Below are 22,927 nucleotides of genomic sequence, written 5' to 3'. Positions count from 1 at the left end.
AGAGGAGCTCACTTTGGGAGAGGGCAGAAACCTGGCAGCAGCAATTTCCACTGGCTCAGGCTGGTAAGGAACAGCACCCTCAGGCAATACAACTGGTTAGAAAATGGAATTTCACTAGGACAGAAATGAACATTGCAAAAGTTAACTTTCACTCTTAACCAGAAGGAAAAATTAAACGGTCACATAAAGTTACAGTGCTTTTCAGAAGTTGTTAGGAATGACAAATCTTTTCATCACAGCTTGTTTCTGTGACAGCAGTACAATATTACAGAAAAACATTAACAGAATATCTGTCAGTTTGTATCTGAATATATCCACTTGAAGTCAAAATGGTCACTTTATGTGAAACGGTTCACCAAATCCAGAGAATCATCTAAGTAAATTTGGGATGTTAGCCCAATTTTAGAAGCAAATTGTCTTGTAAATTGTACCAGTTTCAAAAATAGTTTCAAATTAAGAGCTGCCACTTGAAAAATGGTACCAAGCAGCAAACTGGAGTAGTTACCTAAGCAATAAATCTTCAAACATATTGGTGGGGATATTTCAACATCTACACCCTGGGACAACTCGCAGCAGTTCATGAGCAGAATCCAATGGTTCAAGCCCTCTGTTGCACCAGCATCAGGGGACATCAGCTTTCCTTTTATTTCCTTCAGATTTCCTCTTTGGGCACAGAAAATCTGATTTTTAAATATACTCGGGAAACAATTAAGTCTTTTTTTTCCATCCAAAAGCATAAACTTATTTCAAAGTTTGATTTTGGTGGGTTTTTTCCATAGATAAGCAACTTTATCAAGTTTTACCTTCAAAGTTTTCTCATAAATGTCAAAATTCCAAACCACTGTTTCTGGGCTTAGTGTTGTCTTCATGGTATTGGAAAGGGCAAGTCACTTACAGCAGGGTGGTGTATGTGGTGTATTATAGAGAAATACACAACTAAAAGCACCAAACACACATTTTGGCAACAGCCACTAACGTAATTATGATAAAAATATTTTAAATTTCACACTGCACTTCTGTAAAATGACAGAAACTTTACAACAACTGGAGAATACTAAAAACAGGATGTGAGAAGAAACGATTAACAAGAACAAGCCGTTTGACCTCGCCCATGACACTTGTAGCACCAGCGGATGGCAAAATCAGGTGAAATTCTTGCAGCAGTGTACAATAGAAGTGTCCACTTAGGGGGACTTGTCTGGCTGGATCTGTCACTGCTGAGACTGCACAGTTCTAGGAGCAGGCTTTGCTAATGACAGTGGCACTACAACTCGCATGAGCTCTGTTATTCAAGCAAAAAAAAGTGCCAAAAAAGGCTGTCTGGAAGCACAAAGGTACTGACCCACGATGTCAGTGCTGCAACAGGAAGACATTAGCACATTTCTTAAGTGTAATGGGAAAGAACCACTTAGTCCCAAATGTACTCCCCTAACGAAAAGTTCACTTAATTGAGCAGGGCTGCAAAGCTGCCAGTAATTTTAGTGATGGGGATGACACTTTGTTTATGGAATCCAGGCTCTACAGATTAATATGCTTTAGACTAGCAAGGAAAATAGGAGAGTACACTCACTGGGTCATTTCACTAGATACAGCTGAAAAGAAAAATGCTGACCTGGGGCTGTGTATTGACCCAAAAAAATGTGAACAAATAGATAAAGGGAGAGTATTTCCATTTGCTAACTAAAACACAGGCACTGCTGGGCTGAAATTATTTCCAGAGCGAGATGCATCCGCAGGCTTTTAGCAGATACCTCTGAGTGAGGAGACTGCAGAAGCTATGAACTTTGAATGCACCATTTGTCCGTCCCTGTTTCAAAGGGGTCACATCTGTCACTAGAGCCTGAGCCAGTCCACAGAACACAAAACAGTACAACTGCTTGAAGAGCTGAACACTGTGAAACTGTTTTGCCAGGGTACTGAGTCTGTAAGGAAGGCTGAATAAAATATAAAGGACTCAGGCCTCCAAGAGCAAGTCAGGACAAGAGTTTGAACTAGACAAAAACAACTTTTCTGGCCAGAAAGTTATTGCTAATGACTATGAAGGAGAGGCAAGTCAAATTTCAGCCAAATACCTTAAGCTAACACCTTACAGCATCCCAAAATATCGCCTGTATTTTTATCACTGGACTGTTTAGATACTAAACAAACCAAAAAGTCCCACTGGACAAGGGGGCCAGACCAGGGTCAAGTCTTTCACCAAAGTGGCAATCACAGAGGATAAGAGACAGAGAGAAAATGATTGGCAAAACCAGCAAGGCAGTGGCAATCCTGGCAGCAGAGACCAGGAACAATTCCTGCTACCAGCCCCCCTTACACCAAACCCACTCCTGCGTGCAATCAGCTCTCCCTGCTGCACAGGAAATGTCTCCTCCGAGCTGAGGGACAGGTGTGACTGGAAGTCACCCAAAACATGCATTTGCTTTCCCCAACATCCTCAGTTCACCTTTTTCACATCCCTATTGGATGGTTTTCCATTGCTGTCTTTACACCCCAGTTCTCTCAGCTTGTTACCACTTTACATCTTTTATCATAATTTGCTTTTTGTCTCTCTGGGAATAGCTGGGACACATCTAGTGGAGCCTGCCAGATATGAACCACTGCCAAAATCTCGCTGTGGCAGCACAAACTTGCATGCAGCTTATGAGTAAATAAAGAAATTTACCAAAGCTCTGGAGAAAAGTGGGATCCTGCACAGAAATCTCTGGCACCTCTTTAACGGCATGGTCACACCCTGAAGATGGCAGGCTTTAATTTACTTTTTTGTCATTTAACTGTCTTAGATGGACACAACCTTAACCACACCTGGGCACAAAAGCTCTGAAAGACTTACAGCAGAGGGGCATTACCTTGAGAACTCTAACCAGGAAAGTTTGTATTCCAACACTTTTGGCAAATTTGCCCTTATTCACAGAGTTTCTGGCTATTCCTTACAAGCCACCTTTTCAGTAGTGCTGAACTTCTCCTTTGTGATTAGAGTTTAAAAACACGGAGCTAAATCCCAATTCACAATAAAACCCCATCCCTTCATCCCAATGAACAGGATTTGTCAATATTTACTAACATTTGGCCGTTTAAGAAAACATAACATTGTGCTGTTTAGTACTTAATTTTCCACAGATATTTCGTTCTGCAATTCAAGAGGCAGACACACATTTATGCATTAGAGAAGCGATTACAGGGATGATATTTTATATCACAGTCATGCACTTAGAAGCAGCTTTGAACAGCCATTTGTAGTACAACTGCTGGGAGTTTTACTAGGTAAGTACAGTGTCTAATAAACTTTGATCTACTACCAAATATGAAAACAAAGTAAAGTGGAATATTAATAGCACTATCTCCATTTTGAAAGGGTTCTATCCAGAAGAGAGATTAGCCACTTATAAAAACTCCACGCAGCTATAATTTAACATAATGCAAGTTCCTGCTGTGCTCTTGGCTGGCACTAACGTGATGAAATTGAGAAAAAGGAAATTTACGAAGTTTTCCGTAACAGTAGGGATGCCATGCTACTGAACTTCCAAAGCAAGATGTAAAAAAACCTCGCTGCTTGATTAATTCAAATCAGGATGAAACAACATTCAAACTCCAGAGCCTCACTCAGTGTCCACTGCAGTGTAACCAAAGCAAGGACGCGCTGCAGGGCTGTGGGATGCAGAAGGGCAGAGCAGAACCCTGGCGGGTGCTGTGCCAACCCATGGATGCGCAGCTGTGTTTGCATTTGGGCTCAAACGCTGCTTCTGTACCTGAAATCCTGCTAACTCCACGCACCTTGAACAGCTGCTCCTGTTCAACACTTTCTTGCTCTTACAGATGCTTGTGCAAACAATGCAGTTCTCTAGCTGGGCATCCTTAAATGCATTTTTAGGGCTCGGTGTACTTGCAGTTTCTGGGAGCCTTGTTCTAGCTCACTGCTAATAGGAAAATGAAGATCCCCACTTATCTACCCATTACAAAATGAAGTAAATCTGTACATGTGTGTTCAGATTTATGCTCTGCCTCAGAAAAGCTATTAAAATAAATAAATAATCTTCCTTCAAGCTCATGAATACCTCCTATAGGCTATAAAGGGGCTTAAGCACATGCATTAGCACTTTGCTGAAAAGAGGTCATTTCCTGAAAGGAATATATATACACTTGGGATTTACTTATGTAAATACAATTTCACACACATCCTCTCCACCTAAGGAGCAGCCATCCCATAATTGGTATGTAAAACATGTGCTCGCACCTAAATGCAAGAGCACTTTTGCACACTGACTTTTATACATCCTGGTCTGACTAGAGGCATGGCTTAAATTAAATGCCAAGCTTCTTTCTTGAGATTGAATGAATTAACATTATTGGCCAGATAATAACCCCAGCATAATGGCACACTGAGGCCTAAGGCAACATTTTGTGAGAATTTTCTTAGAAATTCAAGCCTGATAGGCGATGCTAATGAGTTTAGAGAAGTAAATATGGCTCTTTAAATAGCAAACGACAACTTGTCTATAACAGTAAGTTTCTCAGCACATTTACAAACGTTTTTGCTTGCGAGCTATAAAGTGACTTTCATTTAGTTGGACTTTAGCTCTCAAGAACAATCACTATCCTCGCACGCCAACAAAGGGAGTGCAAATACACGAGGGGAGCGCAAATGAAACGCTCATTAAGGCGCCACAGGAAACTATACAAACACCTTATTTAATAAGTTTAATTAAGTGGGTCTTTTCTAAATCATACAGTGCCCAACAATGCTCGGGCCAATTCCCCGCTCAGAACCTCTGCTTTTCTTCCCTGAAGGAAAGCAATATTTTGCCTTTTCCTGTGGCACAGCAGAGCCCCCGAGCCCCCAGCAGCAGCTGCAGGCAGTGCCTGGCCGGGGCACCACTCCTGCACGGCTGACACAACGCTGAGCCAGGGTCCAGCAGGGCTTTAGGAGCTGGGTTGTTTATAAACTCTCCCTGTAGCACTTTCTCCTGCCTTTATGAAGAATCATAACCTATTTCTGTTGTACAAATACCTTGCTAGAGGAGTGCCATACACTGGTGCCTAACTCAGCACGCTAAGCCCAGTGCGAACGCTCATGGCAGAGGATGCTGGTGACCATCAGAGCAGCCCCACACAACGCCAGGCTCTCCTCACAAACCCTAATCCAGGGCAGTCTCTGGAGGTGAGCACGGGGCTGATCTAATTCTCACCTCCCGGCTACAGCAACCAGAACAGAAACGTGCATTTTAGACTCTTCACGCTGGCACCCTCAGAGCGTGTCAAGTCACTGGGCTGTCCATTAATTTTAATGCACGTCGAAATGAACGGCATTAAGAGGCCATGCAATTTTCTGCCAAGTACTTTGTTTTCCCTGCCGACTGGGGTGGGAAAAGTCCTTTCATGAATCGCCCCTGATTGCGCTCTTGCTTCACCCTTGAGATATTTCTGTATCTCTCCCGGCTGCCTCCACAATCAACTGCCCTGGGAGAGAGGTTGGCAGGGCTGGAGCGAGCCATACAATGAAGAGTCTTTTAGGAGTAATCTTCTTACGACAGTCAAAGAGCACCACTAATACCAGCAGGATAAAGGGCAAAATTATGTTTTTATTCCTAGGAATGGCAACAACAGCAGGCATTGCAGATAGCTTCGGAAGTTCCCACACCCTCCCACCCAGACGGGGAAGAGGGCACGGTTTAATAAAGCATCCACAACCATCATGTTTCGTCTGAGCAAGAAAACAAGAAGTGTTGAGACACGGCAGTCACCTACTACTCTGCACAGAAATCCCCCTTGGGAGCATGCACTGTCTGCATCCCCGAGCCACTTCAGAAGAGATCTGCCTTTATCAAAGGAACTCTCTCATCACACAAGTTCAGCGATGAGAAAAACCAGCAGATCATTCAAATGACCTCTCCGCTAAGCCAAACCTGTTCCTCAGCTGTCCCTTTAATCAAAATAACGAGCATCTTGTCCAACCCAGGTGACAGCTCTTCCATCCAGGCTCCGGAGCCAACACCGCACGATTCCAATATAATTTAAAGGACGCTCTTCCCAAACACTGTCACCGCGCTGCTCTTGGAGCTTTCCCCGCTGCCCAAATTCCGCTCCAAGCTGGAGCTGGCACACCCCCTCCCACAGAGACGCTCCTTGAACACAACGCAGCAATTAACACGCATCTGTAAAACCATCACTGGTAAGGACGAAAGTAAACTTCGCCCGTTTCTCCTCTCAGACAAACGCAAGCTCGCAAGGTTTCCCACCATTCACACAACCGGCGAGAGAGAAAGCAGCAGAGAGAGGCGGCGGCAGGACTGAAAGGGAAAGGCAGAGGGGAGAGGAGGAAGGGGCAGCTGAGTTCACACGGCTGACAAGCGCACTCCCGGCTCGCCGAGGAGCTGGAGCCGCCGCCGCGCGATCAACTGGTGCCCGCTCCGCGCCCCCCGCGCCCCCTCCTCACCTCCGCAGAGCAGCGCTCCGAGCAGCAGCCGGGCCGCCCGCGCCATGCCGGGGGCTGCCGAGGCGCCGGGCCACGTCCCGCCCGGCCCCGGGGCTCCTCCGGGGGCTCCTCCGCCCTCAGCTCTCCGCGCCCGCCGCCCGCGCCATCGCTCCGCGCCCGCGGCGCCCTCCGCGCCAACCCCGGCGGGCACGGGCGGCGCCCACGGCGGGTGCCCCGGCCGGCACCGCGGACGCTCCGCGGACAAAACTTTTGAAGCGGGTGAGCAAAGGGAGGGGAAGGTGCGTGAAGCGGCGCGGCTGGCGCGTCCCCCACGGCCGCTGCCCGGCTGCGCCGGCCCCGAGCGCCCTCCGCCGCTCTCCCCGCCCGTGTGAGGGGCCGCGGCGCGCTCAGACACTTTTCCCTGCGAGGCGGGAGGGAGGGAAGGAGGGAGGGATGGATGAAGGGAGGGGGCACCGCCGAGCCCCACCCTCAGGGGCGTGAGGGGACGGGGACTCGCGGCTCAGGCAGCGATGGAGCGGGACCCGCGGCTGATGCGGTGAGACCGCGGCTCTGGGCGAAGGGCTCGCAGGGCTGAGAGGGACTCCGGGCAGCGGCCCCGGGCTGAGAGGGGCTCCGGGCAGCGGCCCCGGCAGCGAGGGGCTCCGGGCAGCGGCCCCGGGCTGAGAGGGGCTCCGGGCAGCGGCCCCGGCAGCGAGGGGCTCCGGGCAGCGGCCCCGGCAGCGAGGGGCTCCGGGCAGCGGCCCTCGGCAGCGAGGGGCTCCGGGCAGCGGCCCCGGCAGCGAGCGGAGCCCCGGAGCGGAGCGATGGACGGAGCGCTCCAGCCCGGCCTCACCGCGGCGCTCCCGCTGCCTCCGCTCCCTCTGGGCAGCGGCGCTCGGTAAAAGCTGCAAACCGCAAAGAAAGAGCCCTGGCAAAAGACGAGAGAGCCCTGTGCGCCTTCCTCTCCCGGAGGAGGGAAACCCACCGGGTTGTGTTTGCCCCAGCTGTGTTTCGCCAGGCCCCGCCACCGCCTCCTCGCCCTCTTGTTTTGCCTTTTGTACACGTTCTCAGTCCCATCTTCCAAACATAATTCGCTCAGGCAGCCGTTTCATCCCTACTCCTTTAGTTTTGATGCTTTCCCCTGGGCATCCTGGATAGCTGGCGTCTCTTTCCTCCTTCTTGTGGCAAAAAATGAAATGTAAATATTTGTGGCCCAACAGTAAGCACACTTTCGATAGTATTTACTACACACAGCAAGCAAGGGGCAGCTTGGTATCAAGTAGTGAGTATTTGAAATATACTAAGGGCAGAAATCACCTAAGCAGGGAAAACAACCCTCCATGAACAGTCTGTGACAAAGCAACCTCTTTAAATGATGGCTTATTCCCAATCTGCTGGTTTTATCCTAGAAAACGGGCTCTGATCCTTCAGGCAAATGCAGCCATTCCCCCATAGCTGGCCAAAATCAGTAAGGCTCTATCTGCAGTCAGTTCCTGAAAAAGGTGTCAAAGTTTATTAGTAGAGATTACCCTAAACAAAATGAGTAAAGCATATTTTGGCAGATTCTAAGAAGCCTATTGTTGGTGCAAGACATTATCCCTGGTTTGATAAGCCAAGTCAGGAAAGAGTTCCTAGCACAGAGATATCCAGGGAGGAGCTGCAGAGAACTTTGTCAGGAGTATGCTTTGTGCTGTCATGGTTTACATGATTTTATTGTCAGTAGCAGCTAATTCAGATGTGGAAAAAGCAAAAAGATGATATCATATGGATGCAATTTCAATGTAATTTTTCCCACAAGAGTGTAAAGAAGTGTTTCTAGTTGAAAAACTCATTCAAAAATGTGTAACTGCTTTAGTCTCTTCTGCTTAATTGCAGATTGCACTAGGCACTACAAATACTTGTTGGATGAGTTTAAAATAAGAATCCAGCAGCTGACAGTAAAACACAGCAGCTCTCAAACATTTATGTCCTATATCTTGAATTTGTAGATAATGTAGACAATTCATCTCATTCATAAGAAAAAGCAGCCATGGTGACAAGAAATGCTATTTCTTTCCAAGGCAACTTTCACTAAGGGACCAAAACCCAATCCTATCATAATTCATAAACTACCAACATCTGTCTTCTTTGAATTGGGGGGAAAAAAATCAGTCTGATGTAAATCAGATGGAACACGAGATTATTCAGAAGTACTGACAGGCAGTAGAGCTCCTATTTATCACATCTGAGCTGGAGTCTGTGCATTACTTGCATGAGAACCAAGTTTTGGAAGTTGCACCTTGAGTCCATTGGCAGGGACTCTCATGGATGGGAGGCAGAAGTCAAATAACAAGGTGATAAAAATGCTAAAGAAGTCTGGACAGAATAGGTTTTGCTACAACTTCTTCTTGCTCCTGTGAAATTTGATTTCATGTCCTTCTAGGTACGGTAATTCAGTACCAGAATTTTCACTACAAGCTCTGCCTAGGATGATCTGTTTAGGCTTGCATTTCCAACTGAAGGAGTTAAGTACACAAATCACACTCGAAGAACCCAGGTTAATTTCTTTCCTAATGCATTTATAATGAAAATATGGGTTGCTGTGAACAGTTTATGACAACAGCTCAATTAGCACCAAACATGAAAACAGAGCAGTGTGTCTGAAGGCAGAGGACAGTATACAAGGAGTCCTGAAAAAGGAAACTGTAACACTAAATAATACAGAAAATGTCATTACCTACCTTTGATACAGTCCAAGTTATGTCTCTGCACATTCATCAAAGCCATTTAAATCATCTCTAATCCTGAATTTGTTTGGATTTTTGTGATGTTTGATTGCTCCAGAGTAAGTTTGTACATTTAAAGTGAAATTTTGACATTTTGTTCATGGTGACTATTGTGCTGCTCCTCACATTATTCAGCTGAAGATTAGTTTGGAGAATCTATAGAACATCAGAATCTCAGGAGTTTGTTTTCAAGTCTTTGAGGGCTCTCATGACTTTAAATAGACAAAACCAAGACTTTCAGTGTTACATGTAGCACATTCCCTGCAATAACTGTCAGGAAATAAGGAACATGCTCCGAAGCAGGGAGAGTGACTGCACCACAGTTGTCTTCCTAAGGCCAGTCAGCCTCTAAAAATCTTCAAATGTACCATATAATGTGCTTTAGGCTGAAAATGCAGCCTTTGAGGGCTCTCAGCTCCCTCTCTATATTTTCCAGCCACGATGCTGAAATCACGTCCCAGTTCGCTGACCCAATGCTAACAAATGAAAGCAGAAAGAAAAACCCATCAAATCAAAGCTCCTATTTCCATGTGCAGGTAGCAATTGCCAGAGGAACTCTCCAACCCCTGTGCAGGCATTGGGGTGTTTTGTACAATTTGTATTTTGTCATGCAGAAATTCTGTTCATCAAATATATCTCACCAACATTTCTCAGGTGAAAACATGATCATATACTTGGAGAAGTAGCATTTTGTGTAGATGATTGAGCATGACAGCAGGTACTACAGCCATCCAAATGGCTATTTTATTTGTTAGGGAATGCAAAAGCTAAAAAGTTGTCTTGTTCTGTGTGTGGGATGGATAATGTTCATCAGAAAATGGAGAAATAATTGAAGTATAAGAGTGAACACAATCTTCTTAATATGAAAATATTGGGGGTTTAAGGCAAAAAATGACTAAACTTTGTGCTAAGTAGACTTCCAATATTAAAATATTAATCAATATTAAAAGAAATTCAGAAACCTGTCCACCAACCCTAGGACTGGACTGGCAGCAGAGGTGTGTCAGAGGGAATAACCTGACAGAACCTCAGAAGCCAGCTGTTGGGGCTGTGGTGCTGCCCCAGCTCAGCACTCCTGACATACCTGAGAGGAACAGACGGTGCAGTCTGTAATCTGTAATTAAATCTGTGGATTTAATCGCTGTGGGATGTGAAGTGGTCCTGGCTCACTCCCCTGTCACTCGGGCAGAACTGGCCTGCCCTGGGTCCATGAGAGGGTTTGGTGTGATCCCAGCCCTGTCTGCTCCTCCAAGGCCCTTTGAGCTGCTGCTCAGTTTGAGCTTGCCCTGCATCATCCCAGTGACTCTGGCTCTCAGTGTGACCTTAGACGAGGTCCCTCAGTGTCCTCAGATGTGAAATGGGCTAATGACACCACGTGGTTTGGGGATGGATGCACAGAGGGAAAAGCTGCACATCCATTCTGCTGTTCTTTACATTGGTCACACTGGGGGAGTATCTGTCTGTCTCATTTAATGCATCTCTCTGCTCTCTCATGTAATTATTATAATAACTCACTCTCTTTAAATACAGAACTTTAAATCCTGAGAATGTGACTGTGGCCAGTTCACTGCAAGTGTCCCTACAGAAATCACATCCTCTGTTATCCCATCTATACAGGATTCCCAAAGGAAGAACAGGAGAGGGATGCACCCCAAATTCTGCCAGAGATCTGAAGTCACATGAAGGAATTGAGTGCAGAAATACTCAGCACTCAGTTTTATGCCATCCCTGTGCCCGGGTGCATTATCATCTCTCTTCTGCCTTCTGTGCTTTGTTTGCAGTTAGGAGTATTGCCATTTAAAGTGATTTTATTATACTCCAGTGTCAGCATCTATCCTTGTAATAGAGATATAACTTGTATCTCTCACGGTTACTCTCTGGTGCTGCATGCAGACAGCACGGCCTGGCTTTGTACTCAGTGCATCTGAAAGGGGGTTTTCTGCCACAGGGCCTGGCATTGGCATCTCTTTGGCTGACGAATGTTTTTAACAAGGGCTGGGATCACCAGGTACTGGTATTTGCAAAAGGAACCAGCTCACTGGTCACTGATCTTTCCTGGTGCACGACAGGTATCTACTGCACGCATCAAAAATTCGGGGTGCCACGGGTGGATACCCTTCAGCTTGAGGTCTGAAGAGGACCAGAAGACCACTCCTCAAAATGCAAATGACCGTAGAAAAACCCAGTAGATCTTGAAATCAAAGGGATTCAATTGTGGCCTCCCATCCTACCATTCAACACAGCTACCGAAACACCCACACTTGCAGTCAATACTCAATTACCAGTAACATTTGGGACTATGAGCTTCCAGAACACAAACACAATTTCATCATTTGAGGACAGCAAATGCAACAGAATTTGGATAGAGCCAAGAATGAGTATTTATTTTCATATAGCAAATACTTTCTGAAGTTCTGCTGGCAGTATTTTTTTTCAATCTGTACTTATTCTCCTCTTTATTTCTTTGTCTTATCCAGGTATTCTAACCTGGGACTATAAACTCTTGGGAAGGACCATGCTGCAATAATTATGAGCTCTAGGTTCTATTGCAATGGAATTCCATAACCCACTAAGTCTGTGCCTTACACAGCACTTTTCATTTGTGTATTCTGCACTATTTATATATATGAATGACCTTTGCAACGATTCATCCACAAGTGTTTCTGATCCCTCTTACTCCTTCTCTTCTTGTTTACATAAAGTAAAATAAATTAAGATCTGTTGATAAGCTTTAAGTATGAATCCCATGAGGCACTCTGGGATGTTTTCTGCAATGTGAATTAGTGTCCTGGTTTCAGCTTTAAGACAATTAGTTGTCTTCATACAGACTTACTCTAGAAACAAAATATCTGTCAGATACAATATTTGTGAAGGTATTTGTCATTTCCCTGCTGCATCTTTGGATTTGCCTGCAAACCTTTGGAACACTCAAGTCCCACGTGTTGCAGGCTGCCCTGACACAGGAGAGCCGCTTCCAAGCGCTGTGCCCCGGATAAATTGCTGCTCCGGGGGAGCACCCTGACACCGAGCTGGAGTTCAACCAGTGCTTCCAACACGTGCTAGCAGTGACCGGTCCCTGGAGCTGCACCCGGGGATGCAGGAAAGGACCCGGGGTCTGGGAATGGTCAGCTGGATCCTCGGACAGGACAACCGAGGCACGGCCGCCGGCCAGGAGCCAGGAGAAGGCTCCTGTAAGGCGGATTTATCGCCGAGCCGCTCTGGGGCTGGGCTTGCCGGCAGATTCCCGGCTTGGATCGCGGCGCTGGATTCCGGGGATGTCTTCCTGGGATGGATGCGGCTCCTGGGAGGGATTTTGGGGATGCGTTCCCGGGCTGGATCGCTGGGATGGATTCTGGGGATGCGTTCCCGGAATTAATGCGGCTCCCGGGCTGAATCCTGGGGATGCGTTCCCAGGTTGGATCCTGGGATGCGTTCCCGGGCTGAATCCTGGGGATGCGTTCCCAGGTTGGATCCTGGGATGCGTTCCCGAGCTGGATCCGGTCCCCGGGCTGGGTTCGCAGCGCTCGCAGCTCCCCCTGGCGCAGGAGGAGCGCCGTGGCCGCAGGAGCGCTCCGGGAGCGCCGCGCCCCGGCCGGGCGGCACCGCCGCACTCCGCACCGCTCCGCATCCCCGCTCCGCATCCCCGCTCCGCATCCCCGCTCCGCATCCCCGCACCGCACCGCATCCTCGCTCCGCATTCCCACAGAGCATCCCCGCTCCACATCCCCGCTCCACATCCCCGCTCCACATCCCCGCTCCGCATCCCCGCACCGCATCCCTGCACCGCTCCGCATTCCCACAGAGCATCCCCGCTCCGCACCCCTCCTCATCCCGCGCCTCCCCTGGCCATGACAGGCGCATTTTCCCTGCCCAATGAACGGAACACGCCGCTTCTGCCGGGGCACTGTCGGGCTTTGATGCACTGCAATTAGAAGAGGTTCTCATTTAATCACCCAGCATAATAGGACCTGAAATGCTGAAATTCAATCTTTCACGTAACTGCTGCTTTTCAGCAGCCCTCTGGGCTGATGAGGATAATGTTACAAACTAATGCATATTATTGATAAAGAAAACGTTGCAAAACAAATACAGTCTTAGAAGGGTATAATGCTTCAAATTGCTTTAATAGCTGTTTGATTACTGTGGCCAGTAACTGCTGTAAATCAGTGAAGATGCAATTAAATAGTCCTAGTTAGAAATTAATAATAGTCTAGCAAGGAGCATGAGCTTTTAGATGTTACTTCTGCCTGTTTTTATTTTTTCCCCAGTCAAATGAAGGAAATTTGCAACAAACAGATTTTAAATGGCACTTTAGATACAGCTGTCTTTTAATAATAAGAATGCTGAGTCTTGTCTGTCACAGGGCAGATTAAAAAAACCTGAAACAACAAAAACACCCACACAAACAACCAGAACTAGAGAAGTATGAGGAAAACACTTTAGGCATCTAATGGATTAGGACAGCCATCTAAACAGGTTTTGAGAAATACATGCATGTGCTCCAGGAACCGTTTTTTTTTGCAGCCTCTTGGCTCTTCTGAAGGTCCCAAAGACTTCCTTTAATATTAGGATTTACGAATTTACTTTCGAAAACTCCCTCCAAGTGCCAAAGTCATATCACAAAGTGATGCATTTGCTGAACTAAGCCCTGCCTTGTGACTGTCTCCAGAGGATAACAAATCTGAAATTGCAGGTCCCTATGCAGTGTTCAGTGCTCAGGCATTTTATTAACTAATTGGTAGGCCTGAAACAGGCTACGAAGTTCTACCAGGGCATTTAGTTCTCAGCAGAAATGCTGGGATCACCCCAGATATGACTCTTAGTGTCTCAGGGCTTGTGTTAGATGGCCTCCAGAGGCCTCTTTCAATCTGAAACACTCCGCAGTTCTATTCTTTATGGGAATCTGAAAATCACTAAGTTACCTTAGGAGGAGGAGAAGAAGAAGAAAAGAGTGGTAACTGTCCATGCTGAGCTCTCCATAAATATGCCTCCAGAATAATTTACATGAAATTACCAGGGCACAAACAGAAGTAACCTGGATGGATTTTCACTTAAAAGTGTCAGCAATCCTACAGAGATCACTGGCAGTGAGGGCAGAACCTTACAGTGAGGGATGGACTCAAGGCAAGAAGCTTTAGGGAACGTTGTGGGATCAATGGGTAACTGGCAGAAACCACCACCACTGTTACTATAATGAGAATTTTAATTAGAAATGAAAGACAATATGACTCTACAGATGAGCCAGAGACTATTAGTTATGTTCCCATTAAATATTTGTGGTCTGAAGAGCACAGTTTGGCAGGCTGTGACATGCAGAGTGATGATGTAAACTTCAGAACCTCCCCAGGGACCGACAGGAGCTCCTGAGGGGGTGTGTAAGTCTGCCTGCTCTTCCCTCCTCAGTAACATACACCAGGTTTTGTGGTTACAAAAAGCAGCTCAGTTTCCTGACTGATGTGTTTTATTAGAGTGAACAGATCAAGGCACAGAGCTCTCTGCAGAACTGTTCTGTCACTGCTTGCTGCCTTTTTGAACATCTTTTGCCAGCAGAAAGTGGTAGAAGAGGAACTTCAAGATGCCCAAAAAAGAGAGAGACTGAACCTGGAGCTGTGTGGATGATCTCTGATGCTCCGGGTTCTATCGTGTGCTGGCAGCCCAGGAAGCCAACTTTGTCCTGGGCTGCTCCAAAAACAGTGTGGGAAAAGATCCAGGGAGGGGATTGTGCCCTGCTCAGGTGAGACCCCACCTGCAGAGCTGCCCCAGCCCTGGGCCCAGCACTGGGAGAGCTGGAGCTGCTGCAGAGAGCCCAGGGAGGCAGCAGGATGAGCAGAGGGATGGAGCAGCTCCGCTGGGAGGAAAGGCAGGGAGAGCTGGGCTTGTTCACCTGCACGGGAGAAGGGCTTGGGATGACCTAAGTGCAGCCTGAAGGAGCCACAGGAAACATGGAGAGAGAATCCTTACAGGAGCCTGGAGTGAAAGGACAAGAGGGAATGGATTGGAACTGCAAAAGGGCAGATTTAGATCAGACATTACAAAAAGTTTCTCCCTGTGAGGGTGGGCAGGCCCTGGCACCCTGGGGCTGCCCCTGCATCCCTGGCAGTGCCCAAGGCCAGGCTGGATGGGTCTGGGAGCACCTGGGACAGTGGAATGTGTCCCTGCCACAGCAGGGGTGGCCCTGGATGGGCTTTGAGATCCCTTCCAACCCAAACCGTTCTACGATGCATTCCACAAATTTTTAAGGCTTCTAACCAATAGTTTAATCAGGCCATATGTGGAGAAGACAGACTTGTTTAACTCTTGAGTGTCAAAGACAAATCACGCTATCAGAACAGGAGGACTTTGTCTGCAGCACCAAGATGGAAACTTGGCATTTTAGGCTGAGAGTTATCTTTCCATTGAATGATGGCTCACACATTTAGTGCCAGGAATAGATTGTACATGAAGTCATTTTTGTCTGCTAACACAAAAAACAGCTTTAGAAAGACTCAGGGAGGAACTTTTATAAGTTTTCTTGATTTTTACTGTGCTTACAAATTTAGACTTAAGGCTGACATCATGATTTTTATAATATCAGGAGTGCTTTTCCTCCCTGGCCCTGCCAAATTGAGAGGTAGAAAGGGAGAGATTGTCCAAATTTCCACAACTACATTCAAGCATTTATGGACTTCAAGCAAAACTGTTCCATGAGACAACCTTGCTTTTTCCCTAGGTGTAGGGTAAGAACAGTTAACAGTTAAATTATTTCTCTCGATGATTAAATGGCATAAATAATGAACAATAATGGAAAGGTAAATCAAGAATTTCATTAATTTTGGTATTAATGTAAGGCCAAAGAGATATCCAATATAATTGCAATACAGCAATTTTTAAATTGCCTTATGAAGAGAGGCGATGTCTGTGGAACTCCTTCCCGCAGACACCGGCAGTGGAAGCGATCAGCAGTGTTATAAAGGTACAGGAAATTTATATTGACAGCGTCTGAAATTACAACAGTAGCATTTTCAGGAAATTTAAAAGCTCTCATTCATCAGAGTATTAACCACCTTTTAACCAAATAAATTTAGGAACTCTATTTCAGGGGAAATTATCTAGTAACAATACACTGCATTAATCTGAATCCCTTACTGCCACTGCTTCTGAGAGGGTTGAACATGAGAGCTTTTGCTACTCAATTCTAATTTTATTATGAGGCTTCATTTAAAGCTACATGTGACAGCGTGCAAGAGTACTTTGATTTTAATGTCAATACAATAGAAGCATTTTTATTAAGAATGTATTTTGATTGACATTTTTATTCTCTGGAGTATTTATAATAATATTTATTACGTGTTATATTGTTATGCATTATTTTAATAGCATTTTATTATTAAATCATTAAATTGCATTGGCACCTGCAGGTTGCCCTGCCATGTTTATCCAAGGCAGGGTACAAACTGTCTCTGGTAAGTCTGGGTACAAAAGCTTGCAATCAGCAGTGTAGGAATTGGACTTCTCTGTAATTTTCTGCTAAGAAGGCTTGTGCTGTTCTTTCAAAACAATCATTGTTCTGATTTCAAATATCAACTGCATTTTCTTCTGCAAAACACAATGACTTCCATCCCGAGGAAGGAAATAACTGCATGCTCACAACCTGTCTGTAAATGACATGTCAATGTCTTTTGTGCAGGACTCTCTCTCTGTTCTGTGGGATGGTTTTGCTTGCCAGAACAGCCAGGAGATGTTTTTAATGCCTCTTTCTCGCTTTCTTTCTGACTTTCTTTTTTTTTGCTTTCTTTCTTGCTTTCTTTCTCCTAGGAAGACAACAGTCCCAATCTTGTTCTCAAAAACATCCATAAAATCCACCTCCTGACCTGCAAGAGCAGTCTGAAGTGTTCACCATCCTCTAGAATGTCAGCCTGAAGACATTTGCCATTTATTTCACAAAAGCTTTCCCTGTCCTTTCCCTGTGATGGTGACAATGATTTAAATATCACATTCAGCCGAGTTTCCTACGCTCACTTCTTGGATGGACAAACTAAACTGGATGATGGTCTTGCTGGTTCATTGCTCTGCCCTCCATTCTTAGCTACCCAATTTCTGTTGATTTGGAAGGTTTGATAAAAAGAAAGCCTCAAAATCCATTTCAGCACCTCAGTTCCATTTGGGTACCAAGTGACAAGGACTTGGGTTGAAGTTTCTCTGTGGAACAGTTCTTACACACAGGAAGCAGCTGTGCCTGGTCCTGTCAGGTACTGCAGGGGCTCTGTCCTGAGCTGTACCCCGAGGAACGAGGAGAAGTCACCAGAGTCCTGTCTCCTGCAATGGACTAATGCTGCTTTTGGCAGCAGTGCATCAGCAGTTCATGCTCACAGGAGAGCAAATCAGGATATTACCTGGCTTTTTTTTTTTTTTTTTTTTTTTCCCCATGGTCCCTGTTCTTTGTCTGGTTTCAGAGTTAAGTGAGAGAAATATTTTTTCCTCAGTCCTGATTGGACTCAGAACAGTCTCAGCTGAGACAGGAGACGTTTCTTCTTCAGAGGGATCTCTTTACTGTGCCTACCAGGTGCCTGTTCATTCCTCTTTTGATCATGCCAATGTTTTACTTCAACTTTCATAAACAAACATTTGCCTTAGATAATGCAAAGGAGCGCTGGAGTGTTCTGAGGGCACATTCCAGCACTGCAGACTTTCAAGGTCAAGAGACATCTCCTCTTTAAAGCTGGCAGCAGAGGCTGAGGGCTCCGGCCATTCAAAAGGCCATTGTCCCCTTTCAAGGGGCCGCAGAGCTGAGTTGATGAAACAGCAAGCAGAGCAAGCAGAGCAGTCCCAGCTCAGCCAGATGCACCTGACAGGGCTGCGAGAGGTGCCTGACCCCGCAGGAGCCCGGGCTCAGCGGCAGATAAGCCCCAGAGAGGCCCATAATTACTGTCAGGAGTCACGAAACAAAATTCTAGTTCTACTTCGTGTATGGTTGAATAAAGAGCTCATTGTTGTTCATTCAAGGATCATCATTTTACAGCAAAGCCCCAGGCACCGGCCCGGCGGGGTTTGTGCCGTTCTGCACGGCAGAGGGCCCTGTCGCACAGCTCCACGGAAACAATGGCACTGCTGAAAACACATCCACTTCCCCAGCCTCACATTTTCAGCAGCTCGAGGCTTGTTTGTATTTGTCAATACGCAGTTGTTTTCTGTCATGTTGGGAGCAGCAGCCATTAGCAAAGTGATGAGCAAATGCAGGCTTATTGTGCTAAAATTCATTACTTTGTGGAAGAAATAGTATTTTCTGACTGAGGGCATTCTAACAAGCTTCTGTAATAATTCATGTCATCTTTTACACCCGTGCAGAATATACAGTGCGTTACAAAGCCAGAATGTGATATTGCTCCATCTTACCTCACTTCAAAAAGACACAAAAAGATCAGGGTTTTGGAGCAACACAGTGACCAATAAAAATGGGCTGGAACAGCTACCAAAACCCTTCTACAGAAAGCTGTGCAAACACATGCAGAAATCACATGGTATCCAGAGAGTTCTTGTCCCCAAAACAAGTCAAACAATCTGAAAATACTGCTGCTGGAAACCTGCTCCTATGGGACAAAGTAAAAATGAAGCTTCCTTTGTAACTTTAAATATCTTTTTGACACAATGAGTGTTAGACTTCATTCAAAATGGGGTGTTTCATTACAGTCTTTGGCTACTGAGGAAAAGGACAAAAACAATTTCATTATTGCATTGAGAAATTATTTAACATATTTACACTGATGCTTTTCCACTTCTAAAGATGCTGGTTTGGGATCTAAGAAAATGAGATTACTAATAGGTTAATATCCATCCTGTATGAATGGCTATGGTGAAAATATTATTGAATTTTACTAAAATGTCTTTTTTTTTGTTACACTGTGATTAATGGTCCTGATCAGACTGAGGTTCCACTTCAGCTGGCAGATTCCAACTTGAGAATACAGCCTAGTTAAAAATGCAAAAAGTAAAGGAGAAGCAGGGAAGTTAAACACCTTCTCCAGAGCCCCTGGCGTGTCAGGTAAATGGTCCTGGCTCTGCGTGCAAGGATGCAGCCAAAAGCCTGTCTTGCCTCCTTGGAGCTGGGTGGAGGCCTGAAAAATCGTTGTGTTGTTCTTGGGGAGTGGAAGGTTGTGACTGTTCTCCAGTCTGGGATGGGAAATGCCTTCTCATCACACTGCAGAGCACATGGTTTGCTCAGACCTTTTAGGGAAGGGGTGGTTGCTGGAGAAAAGTCCTCAAATAATGACATGTGGAATTTTGTGTGATAAGGACTGAAAACCCCTGCGATGTCAGGACAGGGTTCCTTAATGGATGGGAGACTTTGCACTGACTTTCACACACAGGGGAGCAGGTGTGGAACTGAGGCATCAAAGCTGTCCCTCCAATGAACTGAATGTGTGTCCAAGCTGATGAGCATCTGCATTCTAACACACTTTTCATTATGCAAATGGGAATAGCAAGACATATACACTTGCAGATGGAAATAAATAGATTCCAGGCTATTATCTGGTAAACCTTTGCTCACAACGTTGCAGCTTAGCTGCTTTTATACAGAACCACAGCTGCAGGGAGGCCAGAAGAATTCAGCAATCAGATAACATAAGAACAGTGATTTCCTAAACATCCCTCTGGATGCCCATTTTACTCCTTTTCTTCCCTTGTGTCTTCCAAGAGCAGCAGCAGGCTTGGATTGGATTCCTCTCACAATCCCTAGAGAAAGAGACACCAGTAAAACCAGTATGAGTATCCTTTCTCCATTTTTTCCAAAGCTAAAGCTGTTATTGGCTTCTGAGATCAAATACCCATAAACAGCCCTTTGCTTGCCTGGCCATTGCTGTTCCCCTTCTTTCCCAGCTTCAGTCCTGGAAATGGGAAGGATCCAAAGGATCCCTTCCACCTGAAGCAAACAAACTCACTCCTCCCTCAGTCCTTCCTTTCTGGGCCTGGTACCTTTCTTGCCAGCTCCTCAGTGTGCTTTTTTGGATGTGCACTCTCTTTCTAGGTCAGCAGTGTTTACCCAAAGTTCATCACAAACAAAAACCACTTTCTTTTACTGTACTGCATGGGTCTTGAATCAGTTTTCCTGGAAAATTGATATTTCCAGATAATTCCACATGGACAGAAAATGTTGCTGACCTCTGTGTTGTCTCTGGAAGTGCTTTTGCACTTAGAAATGCTTTAGAGATATCACAGCTCTGGCATTGCATGAAATTTCTGGTCACTCCAGAAAAGACATCTCATTTTCTAATACAGAAATCCCCTTTTTAAAAGGTAATGAATTGCCAGAGATGAGGCTGATGTCTGAGATGTCAGAGCACAGAGGTGTTTCGCTCCCCACTGAGGGCTCACAAGCCAGCAGCTGCGGCAGGCACTGACAGCACCAGTTTAAGGATCTCCCCTGCCTTCTCCAGTCCTACAGCTGGCCACAGATGGGAGCCCTGGTAAATCATTGTGCAGAGTGCAGTGACATTGGTGGGGTGTGAACGAGAAAAGAAACACTTAAAAATGGTGCACTGCCTTAAAAAATACATCTTAGCCATCAGCAAAGAGGCTTGTGATCCTTTGTACTTCAAAGGCATGAGGATAAATCTCATTTCTTAAGGATTGCACATAAGTATCTTATGGACACCAGGGACAATAGGTCAGGGAATTGAAAAAAAAAAAAAAAAGAAAGCAAGAAAAAAAGCAGCAAAATAAGGAATTACCGTTATGAGTCATTAAACAAAATTCTAGTTATGTGTTTTATGTATTGCTGAATAAAGAGCTCATTGTTATTTATTAAAGTATGATCATTACCTGATAAACCATGTTAGAAGAGGATGGATTTATTATTGTTCCCACACAACTAAAAGGTTAACACCCTTCTGACTGCAAAATAATACATTTTCAGCTGATGGAAGCATTTAACAGAGCTGGCAAAAATGTTCTTGATATTTATTAATAGACCAATACCATTTGCTAGGCCCAGCTTTTAAAATCTCCAGGCGTGTGCATGAGATTTAAAGCTTTTCCCAATTAATTTTTCTTGAAATTAGTTTAGCTACTTGCAAATATGAATATGTTAAAAGATCAAACAAAAAGTGTGGACTCACACTGTTTCAAAATTTCTTTTCATGGAATTCAAAACAACAGGTCAAATTGAAAATTTCCCTTTGTTCCTCCACCTCCTCCTGTTGCAGGTGTAACTCAGCAGTCAGTGAGTGGAGTATGAAAGCCGGGCTTTGTCGCAAAACAAGACATCTAAATTCTGTGATAAACCCCACAAAAGGCAATTTTTGTGACAGGGCTGTTTTATTTGCATCCTTTGGATAAGAGCCCTTGGATAGCCAGACCTGTCCAGGGCAGTGAAACCTCCTGCTCCAGCAGATGAACCTCCTGTGGTGCTGAGATCCCCAGGCTAGAGTGGTTCACCCTCGCAGTAAATTCAGGTTTTGGTGCCCCCTGTCACCCTGTAGCACTGTCCTGGTCAGCCAGAGCTGTCCACAGCAGTCTGGGAGGTGCTTCCAGCAGTCTCCCAAAATTCCTGGTTCTTTCTTTGAGTAAAACATCTGACAAATCTCCTGCACAGGTCACGGATGGAAGTAGCTCAGCCTTCTCCACAAAGATGAGCTCATGTGCAGAACCCTGGGCATGCAGTTCTGAGTGTGAACTGCTTGCGTATCAACAGCTCCCAACCCGGGGTTTATTTCATTTGCTGGGTTTTTTATAATGGAAATCAGCTCTAGCCTGTATCTTTTAGTTAATAGACCACATCTTCAGGGAGGACAGACATCTCCTGGTAGGTGTGAAAGAGTTTAAGGGGAAAGTGTGATGAAACATGCAGATTCTTTCTCTAGAAGAAAGAAAGAAGGCAAAGAAGCTTTGTCTGGAAGGATTCAGATGTGTGTCCTTCAAGTTGAAGGAAAAGAACCTTGCTTGAGCCTTTTCTCCCACAGTCTTCTTTAGAGACTGAGAAGATAAAAGTAGGATCTCTTTGAACATGAACGCCTTCAAGTTAAACTCGATTATTTGGTGTTTAGTAGAAGAAGTTAATGAACTCTGGCTAGTACATTCCTCATATATCTTCACTTGAAGCACTTGCAGTATCCCCCAATACATCCAGAGAAAGTACTACAGGTGTTCAAAGGAAACTGCTTTCCACTTTGTGCTTTTGTATGTAAATTTAATTGCCCGAGCCATTAACACATCGGAGAAGCCATTGGAGATGGTCGTTGGAAGCTGCAAATATGATTTTACTCCCATTGGCGTTTCACTGAAGCCTTTCAGTCATTTAAAACTCTGAGTTTGGATGCTGTGTTTAAAATTCTATCCTGCATTATGAAAATCTCCATTTCCCAGGGACTCTACATTCTTCTATCGCTGCAGCAGTGCTGTCCTTAATTGAAACACGCAGATATTTGCTGGAGGCAGAGCTAGAGGTGGAACATCTGATAGAGGCCCTGCATTAGGCATGACGTGATCTGGTATCCATTTGGAGGGAGCTAATTGAATGTGGGAGAGCTGTAACTGAAGTGAGGAGGTGAGAAAACCCTACAAACTAAACAGAAGCTGCTATTTAAATGTTTGCACTTTGGAAATGCTTGGATGTCTTGTGTTCTATTTTCTTTCCTGCAGGGCCTTATATAACCACCACCATGACAACAGTTCAGTAAATTCTTCCAGTGTCTCAAGCAAAATAACCGAATGTCACATCTCAGCTCTTCCAGCCCTCTTCCTTTCCAGTCATGGGCCACAGAAACCTGTGGAAAAATGT

At 45.4% G+C, this 22,927-nt stretch overlaps 1 protein-coding gene across 1 annotated transcript in view; it reads right to left on the bottom strand.

The window, feature by feature from the left end:
• TMEM132C (transmembrane protein 132C) overlaps positions 1 to 6,816 on the bottom strand; it is a 172,423-nt gene extending 165,607 nt beyond the window's left edge. Inside the window, exon 1 of the mRNA XM_038152356.1 lies at positions 6,431 to 6,816. Coding sequence (XP_038008284.1) covers positions 6,431 to 6,476 — 46 coding nt within the window. The 5' untranslated portion in view covers positions 6,477 to 6,816. The remainder of the gene's footprint in view (positions 1 to 6,430) is intronic.
• Between the last annotated feature and the right edge of the window lie 16,111 nt (positions 6,817 to 22,927).

The sequence above is a fragment of the Motacilla alba genome, chromosome 15, assembly GCF_015832195.1.
Source record: "Motacilla alba alba isolate MOTALB_02 chromosome 15, Motacilla_alba_V1.0_pri, whole genome shotgun sequence".
Taxonomy (NCBI): domain Eukaryota; kingdom Metazoa; phylum Chordata; class Aves; order Passeriformes; family Motacillidae; genus Motacilla; species Motacilla alba.
The sequence above is the reverse complement of the archived record's forward strand: the minus strand, read 5'-3'. Positions and strand labels throughout refer to the sequence as shown.